Here is an 18,950-nt window from a genome sequence, read left to right on the forward strand (position 1 = left end):
CACCATATGGTGAAAGACTGTTCCCCCATTCTCAGCCCTGGGTTTTCCTTACCTTTTGTCTCCATTAATTTGCAGGAAAGTTCCCACTGATGCCAGCACATTTGGAGGAGATAGCAATGTGCCAGAAGCCAGGGTTGCCTTCCTCTTTATGACAACGTTGGGGGGGGGAAAAAAACTTCCCGACAAAATGCAAGATGTTGTAGAACAGATTTATTTATGCGCACAAAGAAATCAATGCATTTGACAGATATTAAAAGGGACAAGGGCTGTCTTTTGCTCTCTACACTGTGCAGTAAAATGTGCCTTCCTGTGTTCGTTAAAAATACCCTCAAACCGACATGAATGAAGATTGCATTTATATACAAATAAATAGAGGGAAAAGCACTTTGTTGTTTTAAAAAAATATTTGTACAGCCTTTACATTTCGAAAAGTTCCAAAAAACAGGGCAAAAAACTAGAGATGTCTTGGTGACGATGTGCAGTCTTTGGTATAACTAATGGGTGCCAGTCGGGCGTCTAGAGAGTTCCTTTAAATCAAAATAAAGAGACTTCTGCAGCCTTGCAGACGCTGCCGAGGCCCGTTTCCATTAGGCTGAGACAGCATAACAAATGGTTGCTTGGGAAAACCATCCCTACTTGGGAGAATCTAAATAAAACTGAATTACATCGGATGGAAACGCCGTTTACATTCAACCAGCAGAGGTGCTTTGCAGCCCAATCACCTGAGATCATTTACCTGGAGATACCCTTTCTGTAAAAGTGCAGAATTCCCCCCTTCCCCTCCCACCCCACTATTTTGTGGAACCACTATTATAATAGATCCGGAAGGATGCATTTATTTGATCGATCATAAAGTGTTCGCTAGGCATACGAAAGATCCAAGATGCTTCATTTCCTTAGCATCTCCGTGGAGAGCAGGGGTGACAAACTCAAGGCCCGCGGGCTGGATCCTGCCCACGGGGTGCTTTGATCTGGCCCGCGGGGCCACCCCTGGAAACAGCAAAGGACCAGCCTGTGGTGCCTCTGCAAGCAAAAACCAGTTTCACTGGCAGAGGGCTGCAAGAGGCCGTTGCAGCTGAAAACGGAGCTCAGGAGCCTGTTTTCACTGGCAGAGGACACGGGCCACCACAGGCGCCCCCTACACGAGTGACGTCGAGCTGGCCACATCTACCCTGGCCATGCCAACCCTGACACCCCCCCCCCAAAGTCACACACCACCCTGATGTGGCCCTCAATGTAATCAAGTTTGACACCCCTGATGTAGAAAGTTCCACAAGGGTTCGGTCTAGAACCCTCATGAATCACTTATATGTCCACTAGATTAGGCTAATTGCTAGGATGCAGACTCAGGATCCGTGCCATGATCCTGCCTCTAAGTCCTACGTTCAAGCCACTGCTCTACCACAAAATAGAATCTTTGATTACCAAATTGTGATCAGCTTGTTTCTATTCTAAAACCGGAAGACTAAACGTTTTTTTTAAACAAAACAAAACAAACGAGACCTCTGTTTTTGATAAATAGCCTCTAATGGGGCCATTGTGCTTGAATCCCAAACAAGTCTTGTTCCGTTGTGTGAGTGAGTTACCTATAAGTCATCCCCACAAAGAATACTGAAAGCTCTGGAAAACAGATCACCCTGGGCCGTTAAGATAGCGCTTATCGTCATTATCAAGGAAAGCAGCCTTAAATGTAAGGGGATCTGCAGCAGAGGGTGGGCTGCTGGGGTTTCGCACGAGTTCGGGCGATCCTCTAGCTAGGATTGTGCCCAGTTCGGCGAGCCCTCAAATGCCACCTTTGGCTGGCCACGCCCTCCCACTCCTCCCCTCCCAGGAGTCCCCATGCGGCCTGTTCATCGTGCCAGGTAAGCGCAGGGCCTGTGCGGAGGTTCCGGTAGTCCAGAAATGGGCCTGTTTCTGGCCTCCAGATCCTGGGGGAGTAGTTTTCGCCCTCCCGGAGGCTCGAAGAAAACCTCCGGAGCCTGGGAGGGAGAAAAACAGGCTTACTGGAAGTCTGAGAATGGGTCCGTTTCTGGCCTCCAGAGAACCTCCGGAGCCTGGGGGAGGTTATTTTTCACCCTCCCGGAGGCTCGAAGGAAACCTCCGGAGCCTGGGAGGGCGAAAAACAGGCTTACTGGAAGTCTGGGAATGGGTCCGTTTCTGGCCTCCAGAGAATCTCCGGAGCCTGGGGGAGGTTATTTTTCACCCTCCCGGAGGCTCGAAGGAAACCTCCGGAGCCTGGGAGGGCGAAAAACAGGCTTACTGGAAGTCTGGGAATGGGTCCGTTTCTGGCCTCCAGAGAATCTCCGGAGCCTGGGGGAGGCCATTTTTGCCCTCCCAGAGGCTTGAAGAAAACCTCCGGAGCTTGGGGAGGGCGAAAACTGGGCCTACTGAAAGTACCGGAAGTCTGGAACTGGGTCCATTTCTGACCTCCGGAGGGCCTCCAGAGCACGGGGAGGCCGTTTTTGCCCTCCCAGGGGCCTGCGGAAAGCCTCCGGAGCTCCTGTGATGCAAGGAGGCCAAACAGGCCACAACCACCATGGCCACGCCCACCCAGCAACTGGGCAGCAAACCCGTTGCTGCAATTTTTGAATTGCAGTCTGCAGGCTATGGTCAAAAATCGACAAAATGGTGGACATAACAGGACGATTTAGCCTCCGCCTCTTTGCAATGTGTGTTGCTTTTGAGATTCACGTAAAAAGCCGGTGAAGCTCAGACTGCAACTATCCTATCCAATCCATCTTGATTTTTTTTTTAAAACCAGTCTGCCCAGGGCCACGTTTAGGTACATGGGGGATAAAACATCAGCAGGTCTAGAAAAAAGGAAGCAAGGATTAAGAAAAGATTTAAAAATACTCTGGGGTTCAGAAAAGATTCTCACTCAGGGGGACTCAGCAAAGGGATCCCCCCAGAGTCTTAACTTTTTAAAAACATAATTCTATTACAGCGCATACCGATTCCCTTTTTAAACATTATGTCAAAAAAAACACCTACCTACACACATAAATCTCTATTCATATCTTTACAGAATTAAGTAAAACATGTAGAAATGATTACTTATGGACATAATTATTCGGTAACAATTGAATTTCTTCCTGAAAGTCTAACTTGGTCATCAAATGCTTTGTACAACTGCATTGATTCATTCCTATCTGAAATAATAGAAATGCTGTAGAAACTAGAATAGAAATAATAGAAATAGAACTTTTCTGAGAACGTGTGAATGTGTTTGTGTGTGTGTGTGTGTGTGTTTGTGTGTGTCTGTAGGAGGTATGCACACAGGCTTCATATATGGAAAATAAGTCAAATACATGTGCATGCCTATGCATGTACTATACATCTAGCTTTTACTATTTTTTTCTTTCCTGTTTTTGGCATTGATATATTTTCCTTTTCTGCATTTTTACACCTGTTGTTTTTTGTTTTTGTGAGAATAAGGTTCTCCTCGCACATATGTTCTAGTCATTCCTGACTCTAGGGGGCGGTGCTCATCTCCGTTTCAAAGCCGAAGAGCCAGCGCTGCCCGAAAACATCTCCGTGGTCATGTGGCCGGCATGACTAAATGCCAAAGGCGCATGGAGCGCTGTTTACCTTCCCACCAAAGGTGGTCCCTATTTTTCCGCTTGCATTTTTTTTTTACGTGCTTTCAAACTGCTAGGTTGGCAGAAGCTGGGACAAGTCACGGGAGCTCACTCCGTTACGCAGCGCTAGGGATTCAAACCGCTGAACTGCCGACCTTTCTGATGGACAAGCTCAGCGTCTTAGCCACTGAACCACCGTGTCCTTTTTTTGTAAGGATAACACCTTAATTGTAATATATATTTTTTTCCAAGGGAAAAGATTTTAGAGGCACGTTTTAGTTTTCAGGAGCCATTCACTGTTGAGAACGGGTTTCATTTATCCGGGGAGGTGACAGAAAATTGGCAACGAGACCTTCACCAAGAGCTCTTTCCAGAATTCCCCTCACATTCCTATGTTTCTCATCTCTGATGCAAGGTTGATCAGAGTGGCGTTTTATGCAAAGCACATCGCAGCATAGATGCTGATGTAATAAATGTGCCACACACACACACACACACACACACACACTTCCCAAGGAGATGAATGTGGAATTCAGATCGTAATTTAGCAGGGCGTTAAGCTGCTGGTCACCGGCTCCCCCTTCGTTCCCCTTTCGTTCTGCTGCTCAGAAGGCAGAGCTTCACAATGCAATACTTTTGTGTTGGGAATTTACAGAGGAAATTAGAGAGTGATCCGTGGTCCTTTGAATTTTAAACGCCGTTTCGATGCCTCTCGGCTGTGCTCTGAAGAAGTACGTGCGCGATCACTGCAGACAACCCGTGAGCGAGGACAATCACATCGCTAGCCGTCTTCTTAGAAATCTTTATCCCAGCCAGAAAGTTCATCGGGTGGAACGGCCTGTTCAGGTGGATATCGGTCGAAGTGGCTATAGTCCATAGGGCCTGAAAGCTATAAAAAGTTACAGTCTAAGCATACAGGTTACAAGTTCCCCTGCCCAGTTGTGTCTAACTCTAGGGCCGTGATGGCAAACCTACAAGTGGCACCCAGCGCCCTCTCTGTGGGCATGGGAGCCGTTGCCCCAGTTCAGTTCTACTGCGCATGCACCTCCCGTCGGCCAGCTGCTCTTCGGGTCTCTGCATGCATGGAGGGAAGTGTACATGCTGCGCATGCACGCGTGGGGTATGCGTAGGGCATGGGCGCATGTGTGGAGGCTGGGATATGTGTGGAGGAACTACAGAGCCGAGGTGGCGCAGTGATTAGGGTGCAGTACTGCAGGCCACTTCAGCTGACTGTTATCTGCAGTTCAGCTGACTGTTATCTGCAGTTCAGCGGTTCTAATCTCACCGGCTCAAGGTTGACTCAGGCTTCCATCCTTCCGAGGTGGGTGAAATGAGGACCCAGACTATGGGGGCGATATGCTGACTCTGTAAACCGCTTAGAGAGGGCTGAAAGCCCTATGAAGCGGTATATAAGTCTAACTGCTATTGCTAACTATGCATGCATGCGCTGGGGGGCATGAGAGGGGTGGGGCACGCATGCAAGGGGCTGCACACGCCTTGCTTTTTGGGAATTCGGGCGGAAACACGTGCTTGTAGGCACTTGGTCCGGGAAAGGTTAGCCATCACCGCTCTAGGGTGTTCATCTCCGTTTCTTGGCCGAAGGAGCCAGCGTTGTCAGAAGCTATTTTTCCCAGAGTGATTAGATGCCAAAGGTTCCCAGGAGAGTTACCTTCCCACCGAAGTGGTACCTGTTTATCTACTTGAACTTGCATGCCGTTGAACTGCTAGTTGGGCAGGAGCTGGAGCAAGTTAACAGGAGCTCACCCCATCACATGGTTGCTGGGGTCTCGAACCTGGGCTGTCAGCTTTCCAGCTGACAAGTTTAGTGTTGTGGCCCATCGGCTACCAGCAGAGCTAGCGAGGAGGAGGTTAAGGGAGGGCCTGGCCCAACTTCGGAGCCTTTGGGAGGCTCTGATAAGGAAACAGCGTCAGACAGAGGCAGAGCTGGGGCCTTCCGTCCTCCCACAGGGGGAGAGGCAGCTGTCTTCGGGAGAACTGGTAGTTCTGACGGTCAGCTGTGCCCCGCAATTTATATTCGAAAGCAGGAAATCCTGCTTTCTAGGGAATCTAATCGTGTGGCACAGCCAGGGGTGGGTTTCAACCGGTTTGCGGCGGTCCCCGCGAACCGGTTGGTCGGCGAACCCGGAAGTAAGTAACTTCCGGGAACGGCGAAGGGCTCAGCCGCCCGCCCGTGCTTTTTACCCGGTTTTGACGAGTTCTGTGCTTCCACGCATGTGCAGGACGCATACAGCGCCTGCGCGATCCTCCACGAGCAGCTGGAGCATCGCACAGACGCTAGTACGCATGCATGCACTGCACGCGTGCATGAGGACGCCACCGGCCCCGTTCCAACGAAACCGGTTGGAACGGGGCGAGAAACCCACCCCTGGGCACAGCTGTACCCAACCCCCCGCTGTTCTACTTACCTCGACAGACTCAGAAAAGGCTTCTTAGCGCCTGCGAAGCGCCTGCGTGCGAAGCACACGCAAAGTGAACCAATAGCAGACTTCACGGCATTTCACCCCTGCCCCTATAATATGACTAACTAGGTTGTATACTTTTAACTTTGCCATAATAAGGTCTATTTGGAGTCATAAGGGGTGAATTGAACCAATCAGCTCCTGAGCCAAGGTGGCGCAGTGGTTAAATGCAGCACTGCAGGCTACTGCTAGATTAGCAGTTCAGCGGTTCAAATCTCACCGGCTCAAGGTTGACTCAGCCTTCCATCCTTCCGAGGTGGGTAAAATGAGGACCCAGATTGTTGGGGGCAATATGCTGACTCTCTGTAAACCGCTTAGAGAGGCCTGAAAGCCCTATGAAGCGATATATAAGTCTACTGCTATTGCTATTGCTATTTTGAGGTGTCCACAATACACTGACTTCATTCCAATTGACTCAAATTAGTGTGATGAGAACAGGACCCCACCCCCACCCCGGTGGCATCTTCATAGCACACATTTTAAAAGGGGAACACCAGGAATATTGTTCCTGATTTTTTAAAAAAATAAGGCACTGGCTTGTGCATGAGTTCATTTAAAAGTATGAGTACCTCTCTTTTAAGGGGTGATGATATCTTCATTAGTTTGAGTCCTTCCCAATTAAAACCATTCAGCCACCTAGAATGGAAAGTCACACACAGCAAAATGGTTATTTAACTGGTTTCAGAATTATAGTCCCAAAGAAACCAGCCACTGCATCTCACTCTTAAAGCAGGGATGGATATTGGAAAATATATATTTTTCTGTTCAAGGGCTGCAGCAACTCAAAATTTCCGCTACCGGAAATTACTCAAAATTTCGACTATCGGTTCTCCCGAACCTGCTGGATTTCACCCCTGATCCAAAGCCATCCTCACATACCACTACAATACCAGAATTTGGGGTTGCCTTCCTTTTTATTAACGCCAGGGTAGGTTTAACCTTTCTGCAGTTACTGAGAGCATCATTCCCACATCATTATCTCTTGGGGACTCTCAACCATACCCAGGTTAAACAAGCAGTCGGGGTCCTAAGCCAAAATGTGAGTGAGGGCAACTTTCTGCTCTGATATCCCTTCGTCCTGCTCCTGATAATTATCTCCGCTTTGTTGAAAGCATCGGGCAGACTTCAAGGAAAGGACTGTTGGCTCTAACCATTGGTCTGTCTTCACTGGTCTCCTGCATTTGGGATCTGAACTAAAGGCCAAGATATACTGTATATGAAATTAGCCCGACTGTTAATTTGGCCTGGGGGATGCAGTTTACCTCATCTAAAAGCAGGGTGCCAAACTTGATTTCATTGAGAGCTGCATGAGGCAGAGGTGGCTTCCTACCAGTTCGCATCTATTCGGTAGAACCGGTTCGTCAAATCTACCGAACCGGTTAGAAGAGGTTCCACCAGTGGACCCAGAAAGCAGGCCACACCTGCAGAAGAGGTTCCAAAATTTTTTGAAACCCACCACCGCCACACACACACACACAGACAGACAGACAGACTGACAGAGAGAGAGAGAGAAAGAGAAAGAAAGGAAGAAAGAAAGAAAGAAAGAAAGAAAGAAAAAAGAAAGAAAAAGAGTGAGAGATGAAAGAAAAAAAGAAAAAAGGGACAGAGAGACAAAGAAAGGAAAGAGAGAGAGAGAGAGAGAGAGAGAGAGAGAGAGGATGAACACATGGCCAGCAAGCCACTCCCACCAGGTCACATGGCTGGCAAGCCACTCCCACAAAGGAGGCCACACCCACAGAGTAAGTTCCAAAAATTTTTGAAACCCACCACTGCCACACACACACACACACAGAGAACAGACAGACTGACACAGAGAGAGAGAGAAAGAGAAAGAAAGGAAGAAATAAATAAATAAAAAAAGAAAGAAAAAGGAAAGAAAAAGAGTGAGAGATGAAAGAAAAAAAGAAAAAAGGGACAGAGAGACAAAAGAAAGGAAAGAGAGAAAGAGAGAGAGAGAGAGAGAGAGAGAACGAACACATGGCCAGCAAGCCACTCCCACCAGGTCACATGGCTGGCAAGCCACTCCCACAAAGGAGGCCACACCCACAGAGTAGGTTCCAAAAAATTTTGAAACCCACCACTGGCATGAGGGTTGTGTTTGACCTCGGGAGGCCAGGGGAGCCGTGGCCAGGGTAGATGTGGCCAACTTGATGTCTCTCGTGTTGGGGGCACCTGTGGTGGACCAAGCACTCTGCCAGCGAAAATGGGCACCCGAGCTCCATTTTCGGCTGCAACAGCTTCCTGCAACCCCCTGCCAGTGAAAATGCAGCTCGGGAGGTTTCAGGTTTCAGGTTTCGTTTTATTTATATGCCGCCCTATTCCCAGCGGGACTCAGGGCGGCTCACAAACCCAAGAGGGGAAGGGAAACACAGAACTACAAATACAAGCATTTAAAATAACCAACAGACACACAATCGAGAGGGGAAGGGAACTCATTGACACAGCCAGGTTTTAACGGCTTTTTGGAAGGCCTGGAGAGAGGTGAGGTTCCGAATCTCTGCGGGGAGATCGTTCCAAAGGGCCGACGCTGCCACAGAGAAGGCCCTCCCCCGGGTGGTAGCCAGATGGCATTGGCTGGTAGACGGAACCCAGAGGAGGCCAACCCTGTGTGATCTAATGGGTCTTTGGGAGGTCATTGGCAGCAGGCGGTCTCTCAAGTACCCAGAGGTACACACAGAGGGCTGTGTGCGATTATTTCCGAGCTCTGTTTTCACTGGAAAAGGCACCGTGGGCCAGTGGGCCTTCACTGTTTCCAGGGCAGCCCCGCAGGCCAGATCTAACCACCCTGCGGGCCGGATCCGGCCCCTGGGCCTTGAGTTTGACACTCCTGTCTTAATGCATTAAAAACAACAGCAGCAGTAAAATAAGAGATCTTAGGTGCAGTCAAACTTTTCATCGGTTACTACTCAAATCTTTAAATTGTGGTAGGCTGGGCAGCCAATAAATTTAATAGGCAAACAAATAAACATATAAACAAACAAACCAATAAAAATTTACCTGTGCTTCTTAATGTCATGGATCCCATTCTTCAGATTTCCTAATCTCTCTGTAGGGCTTTGTCTTGTGTAGATTTGTAGGTAAGAGACAGAGGGGGGGGGAAGAAGATGAGTACACACTTTATAATTTAGAAACTATCTGCCCAACTCCGTTAATTTCCTTCTGCATCTCAGAGACTTGAGTAGGAGTGGTGTGGTAGCCTAGAGGTGGAGCTCTCGCCTCACAATCAGGAGGCTGTGAGTTCAATCCTAGGTAGAGGCAGATGTTATGGGTATCTCCGTTGGGAGACAGAAAGTAGCGCTAGAGAGAAGGAACGTTGCTAGTAGAAGAAACACACGAATAGAGTCCCAGACACTGCTAGGAAAAACAAGTAGCTTTACTACTACTAATAGCTTCACAAGCAGTGATAGTAGGTATTTGTCCAAACACAATTCAAAGAACAAACAATTGCTTACAGTTGCAGTTCACGTTCCAGTCATCAAGCGAGCAAGTAGTTATCAACCATAGGACAAGGAGAGAGAGAGAGAGAGAGAGAGAGAGAGAGAGGGAGGGAGGGAGGGAGAGAGAGAGAGAGCGCTTTCCTGATTCCCTCTTATTGCAAAGTTAATTACAGCTGATAATTACACTCACCCATTTAAAGCAACATCGACCATTTGGTATTGTATACAAATCTATATTGCCTACCCAACACTAGGAGTATACTCCCAAAAGCAGATATTTTTTCTCTCTGGGCACAATGAGAATATATCTCCTGAACAAAATTCCGTACTGGCGACACGAAGGGCGTCTGGCCATTAAACACTATGTTAGCTCCATTCAGTTGCCCAGATTCCACCCTGCAAGGGATTATGGGGTCATTAAAAGATGATGATGATCTCAGAAACTTGAGTATCTCTTATTTGATTTGCAGGATAAAAGTCTTTGGGAGGCGATCAGTTTATTTTGGATTATTATTACCATGGTTATTATTATTCTTTGGGAGCTGAAGGGAGTGTACAGGGGATGTCTCTTTATTTTTTCTTACCCAATAACTGAGGTTGGCTGGGCTCAAAACAAGTGAGTGGTTCAAAGGCCCTTGGAAGCTAAGAAGTGTGTTTTCCCAGTACAGATTTAACACTTTTGAGATACATTGTACTAGCTGCGGATAATCTGTAGGGCAGCTGAAGGATCTTCAGTTATTTTGTCTGGCGGGCACAGGTGAAAGTTTGAGTAGATATTTCAGATGCTTAATCTGCTTCTAGGAAAAAAGCATGGGACTTGAAAACATACAAGAAATCTGCAGATTTCACGGATGGTTTTGGTGTCCATGGGTGACACCAAAGAGAATTGGCATGGAGCATTGCCCATTAATAGCCTCATTCTCCAGGAATCTAATTCTTTGTAAAATGATTAAATATTTCTCTATATAAAAACAGATGTACTGCGCACACGCACACACACACACACACACACACAAACAAAATAAAAGTACTGCATACCATATTTTTCAGAGTATGGCGCCCCGGAGTATAAGACGCACCAAGATTTTGAAGAGGCAAATTTAAAAAAAAGTTTTTGCACTCTGCAGACCTCCCAAAAGTGGCCCATTTTTCGCAAAAACGGGCCCATTTTTTGTCAAAAAAAGAGAGGAACAAATAGGCTTTAGGAGGCTTGTAGAGTGCTCCTGCGGACTGGGGGGCAAAAATGAGCAAAAAACCAACTGGTTTTTCACTCATTTTTGCCCTCCCCAGCACCCAGGAGCACTCCAGAAGCCTCCTAAAGGCTATGCATGGCCCTTTTTGCAAAGGGGGTGGGGTTTTGGGAGGCCAAAAATGCTGTTTTCAGTGTATAAGACGCACTCAGATTTTCACCCTCTTTTTTGGGGGGGGAAAGGTGCGTCTTATACTCTGTAAAATGTGGTATATATACATACCGTATTTTTCAGAGTATAAGATGCAGCAGTTTTGGGGGAGGAAAATAGGGGAGGGGGGTATTGACTACCAGGTATTCATCTGGCTAGCATCCTTAGTCTCGTCAGCTTCAGTACATAAGTTTGCTGGTTTTGAGTGCCCGCATGCACACTTTTTATCCCCTGGTTGGGGATAAAAAAACAGTTTCTAAAGCACAGCTGATCATCGGAGAGAGAAGCAATGAGAAAAGCAGGCAAAGCATGGAAGATCGCTTCACTTATTAGCACCTCATTAGAGCTGAAAAAAAGCTTCAAAAAAGCTACATTCGGAGTATAAGATGCCCCCAAATTTTCAGCCTCTTTTAGGAGGGGAAATGCAAAAAATACGGTGAGTGTGTGTGTACGAGAAAGAGAGAGAAAGAGAGAGAGAGAGACAGAGAGACAGAGAGAGGGAGAGAGGTGGGGAGAGGGAGGGATACACACACACACACACAACTATTTTTGGAGTATATATGACACACTTTTACCCCTGTTTTTGCAAAAAATGGACTGTTTTTGGGAGGTTTGTAGAGTGCAAAAACTTGAGATTGTCTTGGCAATGTTTCAGCGAGGTCTCACTCACCATCTTAGAAAGACGGCAGTTCACTTTAAGCCGAAAACCCAGTCTAAAGATGGCGAGTGAAACCTCGCTGAAACGTTGCCAAGACAATCTCAATCTTACGCGGGAACAGACCCGAATACAACAAGACCAGCATACCTACACCCGTCAAAATCTACGAAAACGAACACACACACACACAGACACACACAAATACACACAAAGAAATAATATTTGCATACAGAAAACCAGCAAGTCAAATATGTGAAGAAAAAGTGCTTTAATCCAGCTGCAGGTTCTTTATTTCACGAAGTGTTTAAGGAATCTCAAAAGTCCAAGCCTGCTGGTTAATTTTTTTTTTTTAAAAACCAACCCTCTCCAAGTCACAGGATTAAATCTGATGACTTATTGAGTACGTGCTAGGGCAATTATATCTCATAGCAGTTCCCATAGGCCCTCGAATAATCAGATATTAATTTGTAACAGCCAAAAGCGATCCCCGAGGGTGATTTACAGCTTCCTTGCACATTACTGGTTTGACAGCCCAAAGCTTCCCGTGATCCACATATATAATTAACATTGCTGTAGGTTAATTAAAAGCAGGAGACTAAGGGCGTGATTTAGGTGAAACTTCATTCGAGGCACAGAAATGAAGATTGATGATGTCCAATCTGTTTTGAAGGATGGGAACAGAACATCATGAAATTCTGCTAAAGGTATTACAGAGATAGTCTTTGACTAATGACCTGTCACTTAGTAACTGTTTACATTTACGATGGACACCAAACAGGTCCTTCATGGCTTCGAAAGCACCTCAGCTTTCGAAGTGGTAGAGGGAGAGGGGAAGTAGGGTAGAGGGGAATGATGGAGGGAAGATGGAAAGTTGGAGGGGGGCGAAAGAAAGGGTGTATGGAGGGTCGAAGAGGTACATTGGCTTTCTATTTTGGGGGGTATTGTCGACAAGAGGAATGGCTGCGTTTATTGTTTAATGTTATATGGCCCCGGTTATGCACAGTATATATGTGACTGTACGAAAATGAAATGGAAAAATAAAAACACATTTACACAAAAAAATAAAAAAAAATAAAAAAAATAAAGCACCTCAGCTTTCATAAATAGTTGAACCATTCATCAACACCTGTGATCACGATTTGCAACATTTTTTTTTTTTTTGCTAATTTTTAATTTACTTAATGACAGCTACGTTTGCTTAACGCTACGTTCGCTTAACGCCATGATGAAAAATAACAGAGAAATACTTCAGGTCATCTGAGTGCCTCAATTTATGACCGTAATAGCAATAGCAGTAGACTTATATACCGCTTCATAGGGCTTTCAGCCCTCTCTAAGCGGTTTACAGAGAGTCAGCATATTGCCCCCAACAACAATCCGGGTCCTCATTTTACCCACCTCGGAAGGATGGAAGGCTGAGTCAACCCTGAGCCGGTGAGATTTGAACCGCTGAACTACTGATCTAGCAGTCAGCTGAAGTAGCCTGCAGTGCTGCATTTAACCACCGCGCCACCTTGGCTCTTAATGACTTATGATCAGATTTCTAGTCCCAATTATGAACGTGTCAAAGACTAATTGTATTAGATTTCCCAAAAAACAAGAACCCTGTGATGACAAGAATGAAATACTCTTAGGTTCGTGACGGCGAACCTGTGGCACGCAGAGCCATAGCTGCCGGGCCGCGAGCCGTCAGCTCCAGCACGCATGCGTGTGCCGGCCAACTGATTTTCGGCCTTCCGGACGGCCGGGGGGAGCCCTGTCTTTGCCCTCCCCAAGCTTCAGGAAAGCCTCTGGAGCCTGAGGAGGGCGAAAATGGCCTTCCCTGGCCTGCTGAAGACCCTCCGGAAGCCGGAAATGGATTGTTTCCGAACTTCCGGTTGGCCAATGGGCCCGTTTTTTTGCCGTCCCCAGGCTCCAGAGGTTTTCCTAGAGCCTGAGAAGGGCGAAAACGGCCTCCCGGGAGGAAATAGCAAATTCAGTTTGGAGGCGAGCAGTGTGGCCTGGGTGGAGAGGAGCATGTGGGGGGCTGTGCGCACATGCGCATGTGGGGGCGCGCTTTGTATTATGGGTGCTGGCAGGCACACACACACTATCTCGCATTTTTGGCACCCAATAACAAAAAGGTTACCCATCACTGTCTTAGATCTTTCCGTATTTCTTGGTGTTCTTTTCTTTTACGACAGAATTCCAGACAATGTTTCCAGGAGAATAATCACTTTCCAACATGGTTGCGTCATGGGACTTCAGACCTTGAGGCCACAATCTCAGCAATTCAGTCTTCAATAAACAACCATTCTTACTATGCTTCTTTACGGACTACACTTTAAAATGGTATGCAAGCCTTCATTACTTTAAGTGTTCAGTTTTAAAGCCCTGTAGTAGTTGCTAGCAATTTACCCAAAATATTTAAGCTGCACGAAGAAGCCATACAAGTTAGCGGGTTATGACATGGAGATATGTCATAGATTATTTTTTTTTAAAGAGATTTGGAAGGGCTAATAAAATCCCTACAGGTAGTCCTCGACTTACAATTGAGTCCAAAATTTCCGTGGCTAAGCAAAATGGTTGTTAAATGGGTTTTGCCCCATTTTACGACCTTTCTTCCTACAGTTGTTAAGCGATCATTGCAGATGTTAAGTTAGTAACATGGTTGCTATGTGACTCTGGCTTCCCCCTTGACTTGGCTTGTCAGAAGGTTGCAAAAGGTGGATCACAAGACCCCAGGACACTGCAACTGTCATAAACACAAGTCAGTTGCCAAGCATCCGAATTTGATCATGTGACCACAGCAATACTGCAATGATCATAAGGGTGAAAGATGCCCATACGTCACTTTTCTTAGTGGCGTTGTAACGTCAGTCCCTAAGCGGACGGTTGTAAGTCAATCATTCAGTGCCTGTACTGAAATCAATCAATCTGTCTGTCTGTCTGTCTGTCTGTCTGTCTGTCTGTCTGTCTGTCTGTCTGTCTGTCTGTCTGTCTATCTATCTATCTATCTATCTATCTATCTATCTATCCAACTATCTATCTATCTATCTATCCAACTATCATCTATCATTTTCTCTTTCTTTCTTTCTTTCTTTTCTTTCTTCCTTCTTCCTTCCGTTCTTTCTTTCATCACCCATCTCATATCAAACGACTCTGAGTCACTAACAATATAATGAAATTGCACTATCGTTAAGTGCCCTGGTTAAACTTTTACATCCTCTTTTAATGAATGGTACAAGGTGTAATTCTTAAAGAGATTTATTGACTTATCTGAAGAGATAAGAGATCTCATATTTGCTTGTTTGAGGGAGGCAGACTAAATAATCTAGAACACTTCCCAGGTGGGATATCCACTGATAACAATGGGACCTTGGTCTAAATCAGGAGAAATTTCCTGAGAACAATTAATCAGTGGAACAGCTTGCCTCCAGAAGTTGTGAATGCTCCAACACTGGGAGTTTTGAAGAAGATGTTGGCTAACCATTTTGTCTGAAGTGGTGTAGCATTTCCTGCCTAAGCAGGGGGTTGGACTAGAAGACCTCCAAGGTCCCTTCTAACTCTATTATTCTGTATTCTAAATTCCATGCATCTACGGGCACCTAGGTTGGTGAGTGCTTCATGCCTTTAATAAGAGACCTCCTATGAAAGAGATTTTTAGATAATTGTCCCAATTGTCTTTCTGCCTCATCATAAAAATAATCTAGGCCAGTGTTTCTCAACCTTGGCAACTTGAAGATGTCTGGACTTCAACTCCCAGAATTCCCCAGCCAGTGAATGAGTTGAAGTCCGGACATCTTCAAGTTGCCAAGGTTGAGAAACACTGATCTAGGCAGTCCTGTTTTAAGATCTTAAGTTCTTTTAATACAAATAACTATGCAAAAGGGGAGTATGTAAATATGTAAAGAGAGAGCAATTACTTTACAGTCTTTTTTAAAACTCAACTCAATCAGGCTGTAATTTAGTGTTTCTTAACTTTGGCAACTTTAAGACGTGTCTGGACTTTGGTTCCCAGAATTCTCCAGCTATCAAGCCTGGCTGGGAATTCTGGGAATTGAAGTCCACCCATCTTCAAGCTGCCAGGTTGAGAAACACTGATCTAAATAGATCTGTATGGAATTACACTGCTGAATAACACCAACAAACATAAGATTTTGGATTAAAATCTGGCTGGACGTTGGGTGTTCAAGTAAACACAACCCTGCTCAATTATTCTTCTCACACCTCTGCAACACAATCGCTCTCCTCTCACCTGCAAAGCCGCCGAATCAAATCCTCAGGGCGCTTGGTTATTATTCTGGGGAAATCCAGCCTCTCAACGCCTTTTAAAATCAAATTGTAGGTCATCATTTGATCGACTCCGGTAAAGGGAGGACTTGAGTAGGTGTCATTTCAAAATTGAGGAAAGGGGAGGGAGAGAAAATACATGGTTATGAAAAAAGAAATTGCGTGGTGGACCACTAGCATCTTTTCCCTACGTGCTAAGCTGTTCCTCTAAACAAAGACAGGATTGTGATTTATCACAAACTGGTTTTCTCATAACCTGTGCTTTATGTCATAGAGACTTTTTTTGGGGGGGGATGTTACAGGAAGGCCTCAACATACGACCAAAATTGAGTCCCAAATTTAAAAAAGACACTGGTTCAGTGTGTTTGGCCCATTTTACGATCTTTCTTGGCAGAATTGTTAAGAGAAGCCCTATTGCTTCAAAGGAGGACACAAAAGTTAAGACCGATGAGCTAAAATTTTGGCAACCTTGCTACAAAACACAGCTGAGGAATTGTTGCCATAAAAAGGGCACCCCACATCTTGAGAAAAAGGGTTCCATCTAACGTACCCATAGCAGAGAAAACTCTGAGGTAGGCACATTCCTCAAAGAATAGATATAAATTGGATATGCCATATTGCCACAGGCTGTTGAAAACCGACTCTGAATATTCCTGCGGTTTTCACCTAATTTAAAGTAAAAATTTGCCACTTTCTCTAAACAATCTGTCGCATTGTCCAATCAGGATACTGTCCAGTTGCTAGGTGACTCCAGCCCCCACCTTCCGAGCACATGCAGGAATGCCCTTGTTTCCCAAGAGAAAGTATTTTGCTTTGACTACAACTCCCAAACTGACTCTATTCCCCCCTCGCTATCCCTCTTCTCCAGTGTGTCAGCACTGAAGTCTCAAGATGGCCTCCGTCGGCCAGCTTCAGGGTTGACACCATCAGCAATCGCAACTGATGTTGAGCAGTGTCTGGTTCAGTGGTGGGTTCCGGACCTTTTTGCAATGGGTACGCTGCGCATGGAGCTGGGCATCCTAGCCGCGCATGTGCGCTGCGCAAACATGTGCATGCCACTGCCCTGCAACACTCAGCTGCTTGGAGGAGGTTGCGCAGGCACCGCATGCTGTGCGCATGTGCGCAATTGGCCGGCCGCGTTATAAACAGCTATGGAACGCGGGCGGGCTGGTGGGCCAAACGAGTCACCGTACCGGTACATTGGCCACTGCTCCCGGCTACTACTGGTACGACTGTACCGGGCTGTACTGCCCGGAACCCACCACTGGTCTGGTTCATTTACCACCCTTTTTTCTTTGTGGCTTTTTCTACACCAATTCTTCTCTATTTTTTTGGGTTCCACCACAAAACCGCAGTGGACTAAAGCGCGCTCGACGAAAGCGCGTACGTGACGTCATCACAGTGCGACGAAAACAGCACGCTGTGAGTGGTAAATTTAAAATTAATGCGAAAACCTTACCCTAACCCCCCCAAACCTAACCCTAAACCTAACCCTAAGCCTAACCCTTAACATAACCCTAAACCTAACCCTAAACCTAACCCTTAACCTAACGCTAAACCTAACGCTAACCCTTAACCTAACCCTAACCCTAACCCTAACCCTAACCCTAACCCTAACCCTAACCCTTACCTTTATGTGAATCGGCATGCTTTAATTTAATTTTAATTTAATTTATTTTTAATTTTATTTGTCGCGCTGCTGCTGATGTCAGGTACGCGCTTTAATCGGGTGCGCTTTAGTGGACCGCGGTTTTGACGGGTCACGTTTTTTTGCACACCCAAAGATGAACTGTAAACAAATCCCGAAGAACGGGATTAGAAAGCAAAGGGATCAGTGTGGGGCCATTCCGAGGTAGGATAAGAGTTGTGTACAATCCTTGAGCTGTGGGCTCCTCTCTCATTTATAAGCACACCCCCTATGAGCCCGATATGGGCCTCAATGTAGGCCAGAAGAGTCCAGTCTCTTGGGACATACTTTCCTGTAAGCAGTTCATACACAAGGATTCCGAGGGACCAGAAATCCACACTGAAATCGTGGCCTTTATTCAGGATGACTTCAGGGGCGACATATTCAGGAGTCCCACAGAAGGTCCAGGTCTTCTGTCCTGCTCTGATCTTCTTAGCAAACCCAAAGTCAACCTTGTGGGTCAAAGAGGAGGAGGAGGAGGAGATGCCGTTACTGGACAGTTTTACCTCAGGTTGTTTGTTCTTGTTTCTAACATCTGCTATAAGAACTTCTTCCACTGAGATGGATTCAATAGTCTTCCTCATACAGTGGCGGAATGGAACCGTCAGGCTCCGACCCTTCAGGCCATGCCTCCTTCTCCTCCAGGCTCCTGCCCAATGGTGAAATTCATTTTTTTTCTCCTACTGGTTCTGTGGGTGTGGCTTGGTGGGCGTGGCAGGGGAAGGATACTGCAAAATCTCCATTCCCTCCCCGCTCTGGGGCCAGCCAGAGGTGGTATTTGCCGATTCTCCAAACTGTTCCAAATTTCCGCTACCGGTTCTCCAGAACCGGTCAGAACCCGCTGAATTTCACCCCTGCTCCCGCGTCCTCCCATTTACTTCCAGCTTGCCTCCTTGGCTGGCCCTCCCCAGCCATTCGCCCTGGACAATGGGCCTCCAGCCTTCTGCCCCGTGCCCATGCGGCCCAGTCCATTCACTGAAACACCATTTGTCCTGGCCCTTTGGCTGCACGGGGCAGTTAACCGCCCACCAATCAGGGTCCTAGACCCAATGCGTCTTGGAAAGAGTATAACCCAAAGAGTAACTGCTGTCTTTTGCCATCAGTTCTTAGTAATTGGGATTGGACTGCAAGCACTGTCTTCTGCCTAAAGATATTTAACCATGTAGTAGGGCTGTGTTGCTATTATCCAGTTCCATGGGCGTGGCTTGGTGGGCATGGCAGCGAAAGGATAATGTGAAAACTCCATTTACACCTCACCCCAGGGCAAGGATACTGTAAAATCCCCATTCCCTCCCCACCCCACTAACCTGCTTTCTAGCTTCGTTCTCCTGTGCAGGGCAACAGAAGAAGACCCAGCTGGAGGAGGAGCCAATGTCGCAACGTTACATTGTGCGGATTCGACTGTCCGAATCCGCCGATGACACTTTTGCCCCTGGAC

At 46.5% G+C, this 18,950-nt stretch overlaps 1 protein-coding gene across 1 annotated transcript in view; it reads right to left on the minus strand.

Annotated features, from left to right (window-relative positions):
- Positions 1-4,001: 4,001 nt before the first annotated feature.
- Positions 4,002-18,950, minus strand: part of PRKG2 (protein kinase cGMP-dependent 2) — a 105,393-nt gene continuing 90,444 nt past the window's right edge. Inside the window, exons 15-19 of the mRNA XM_087724006.1 lie at positions 17,801-17,964; positions 15,791-15,913; positions 9,056-9,118; positions 6,628-6,694; positions 4,002-4,467 (exon numbers count right to left, since the gene is read on the minus strand). Coding sequence (XP_087580132.1) covers positions 4,372-4,467; positions 6,628-6,694; positions 9,056-9,118; positions 15,791-15,913; positions 17,801-17,964 — 513 coding nt within the window. The 3' untranslated portion in view covers positions 4,002-4,371. The remainder of the gene's footprint in view (positions 4,468-6,627; positions 6,695-9,055; positions 9,119-15,790; positions 15,914-17,800; positions 17,965-18,950) is intronic.

Source organism: Thamnophis sirtalis, unplaced genomic scaffold, assembly GCF_051295495.1.
Source record: "Thamnophis sirtalis isolate CommonGarterSnake01/CBP01778 unplaced genomic scaffold, rThaSir2_p1.2 scaffold_10, whole genome shotgun sequence".
Taxonomy (NCBI): Eukaryota; Metazoa; Chordata; class Lepidosauria; order Squamata; family Natricidae; genus Thamnophis; species Thamnophis sirtalis.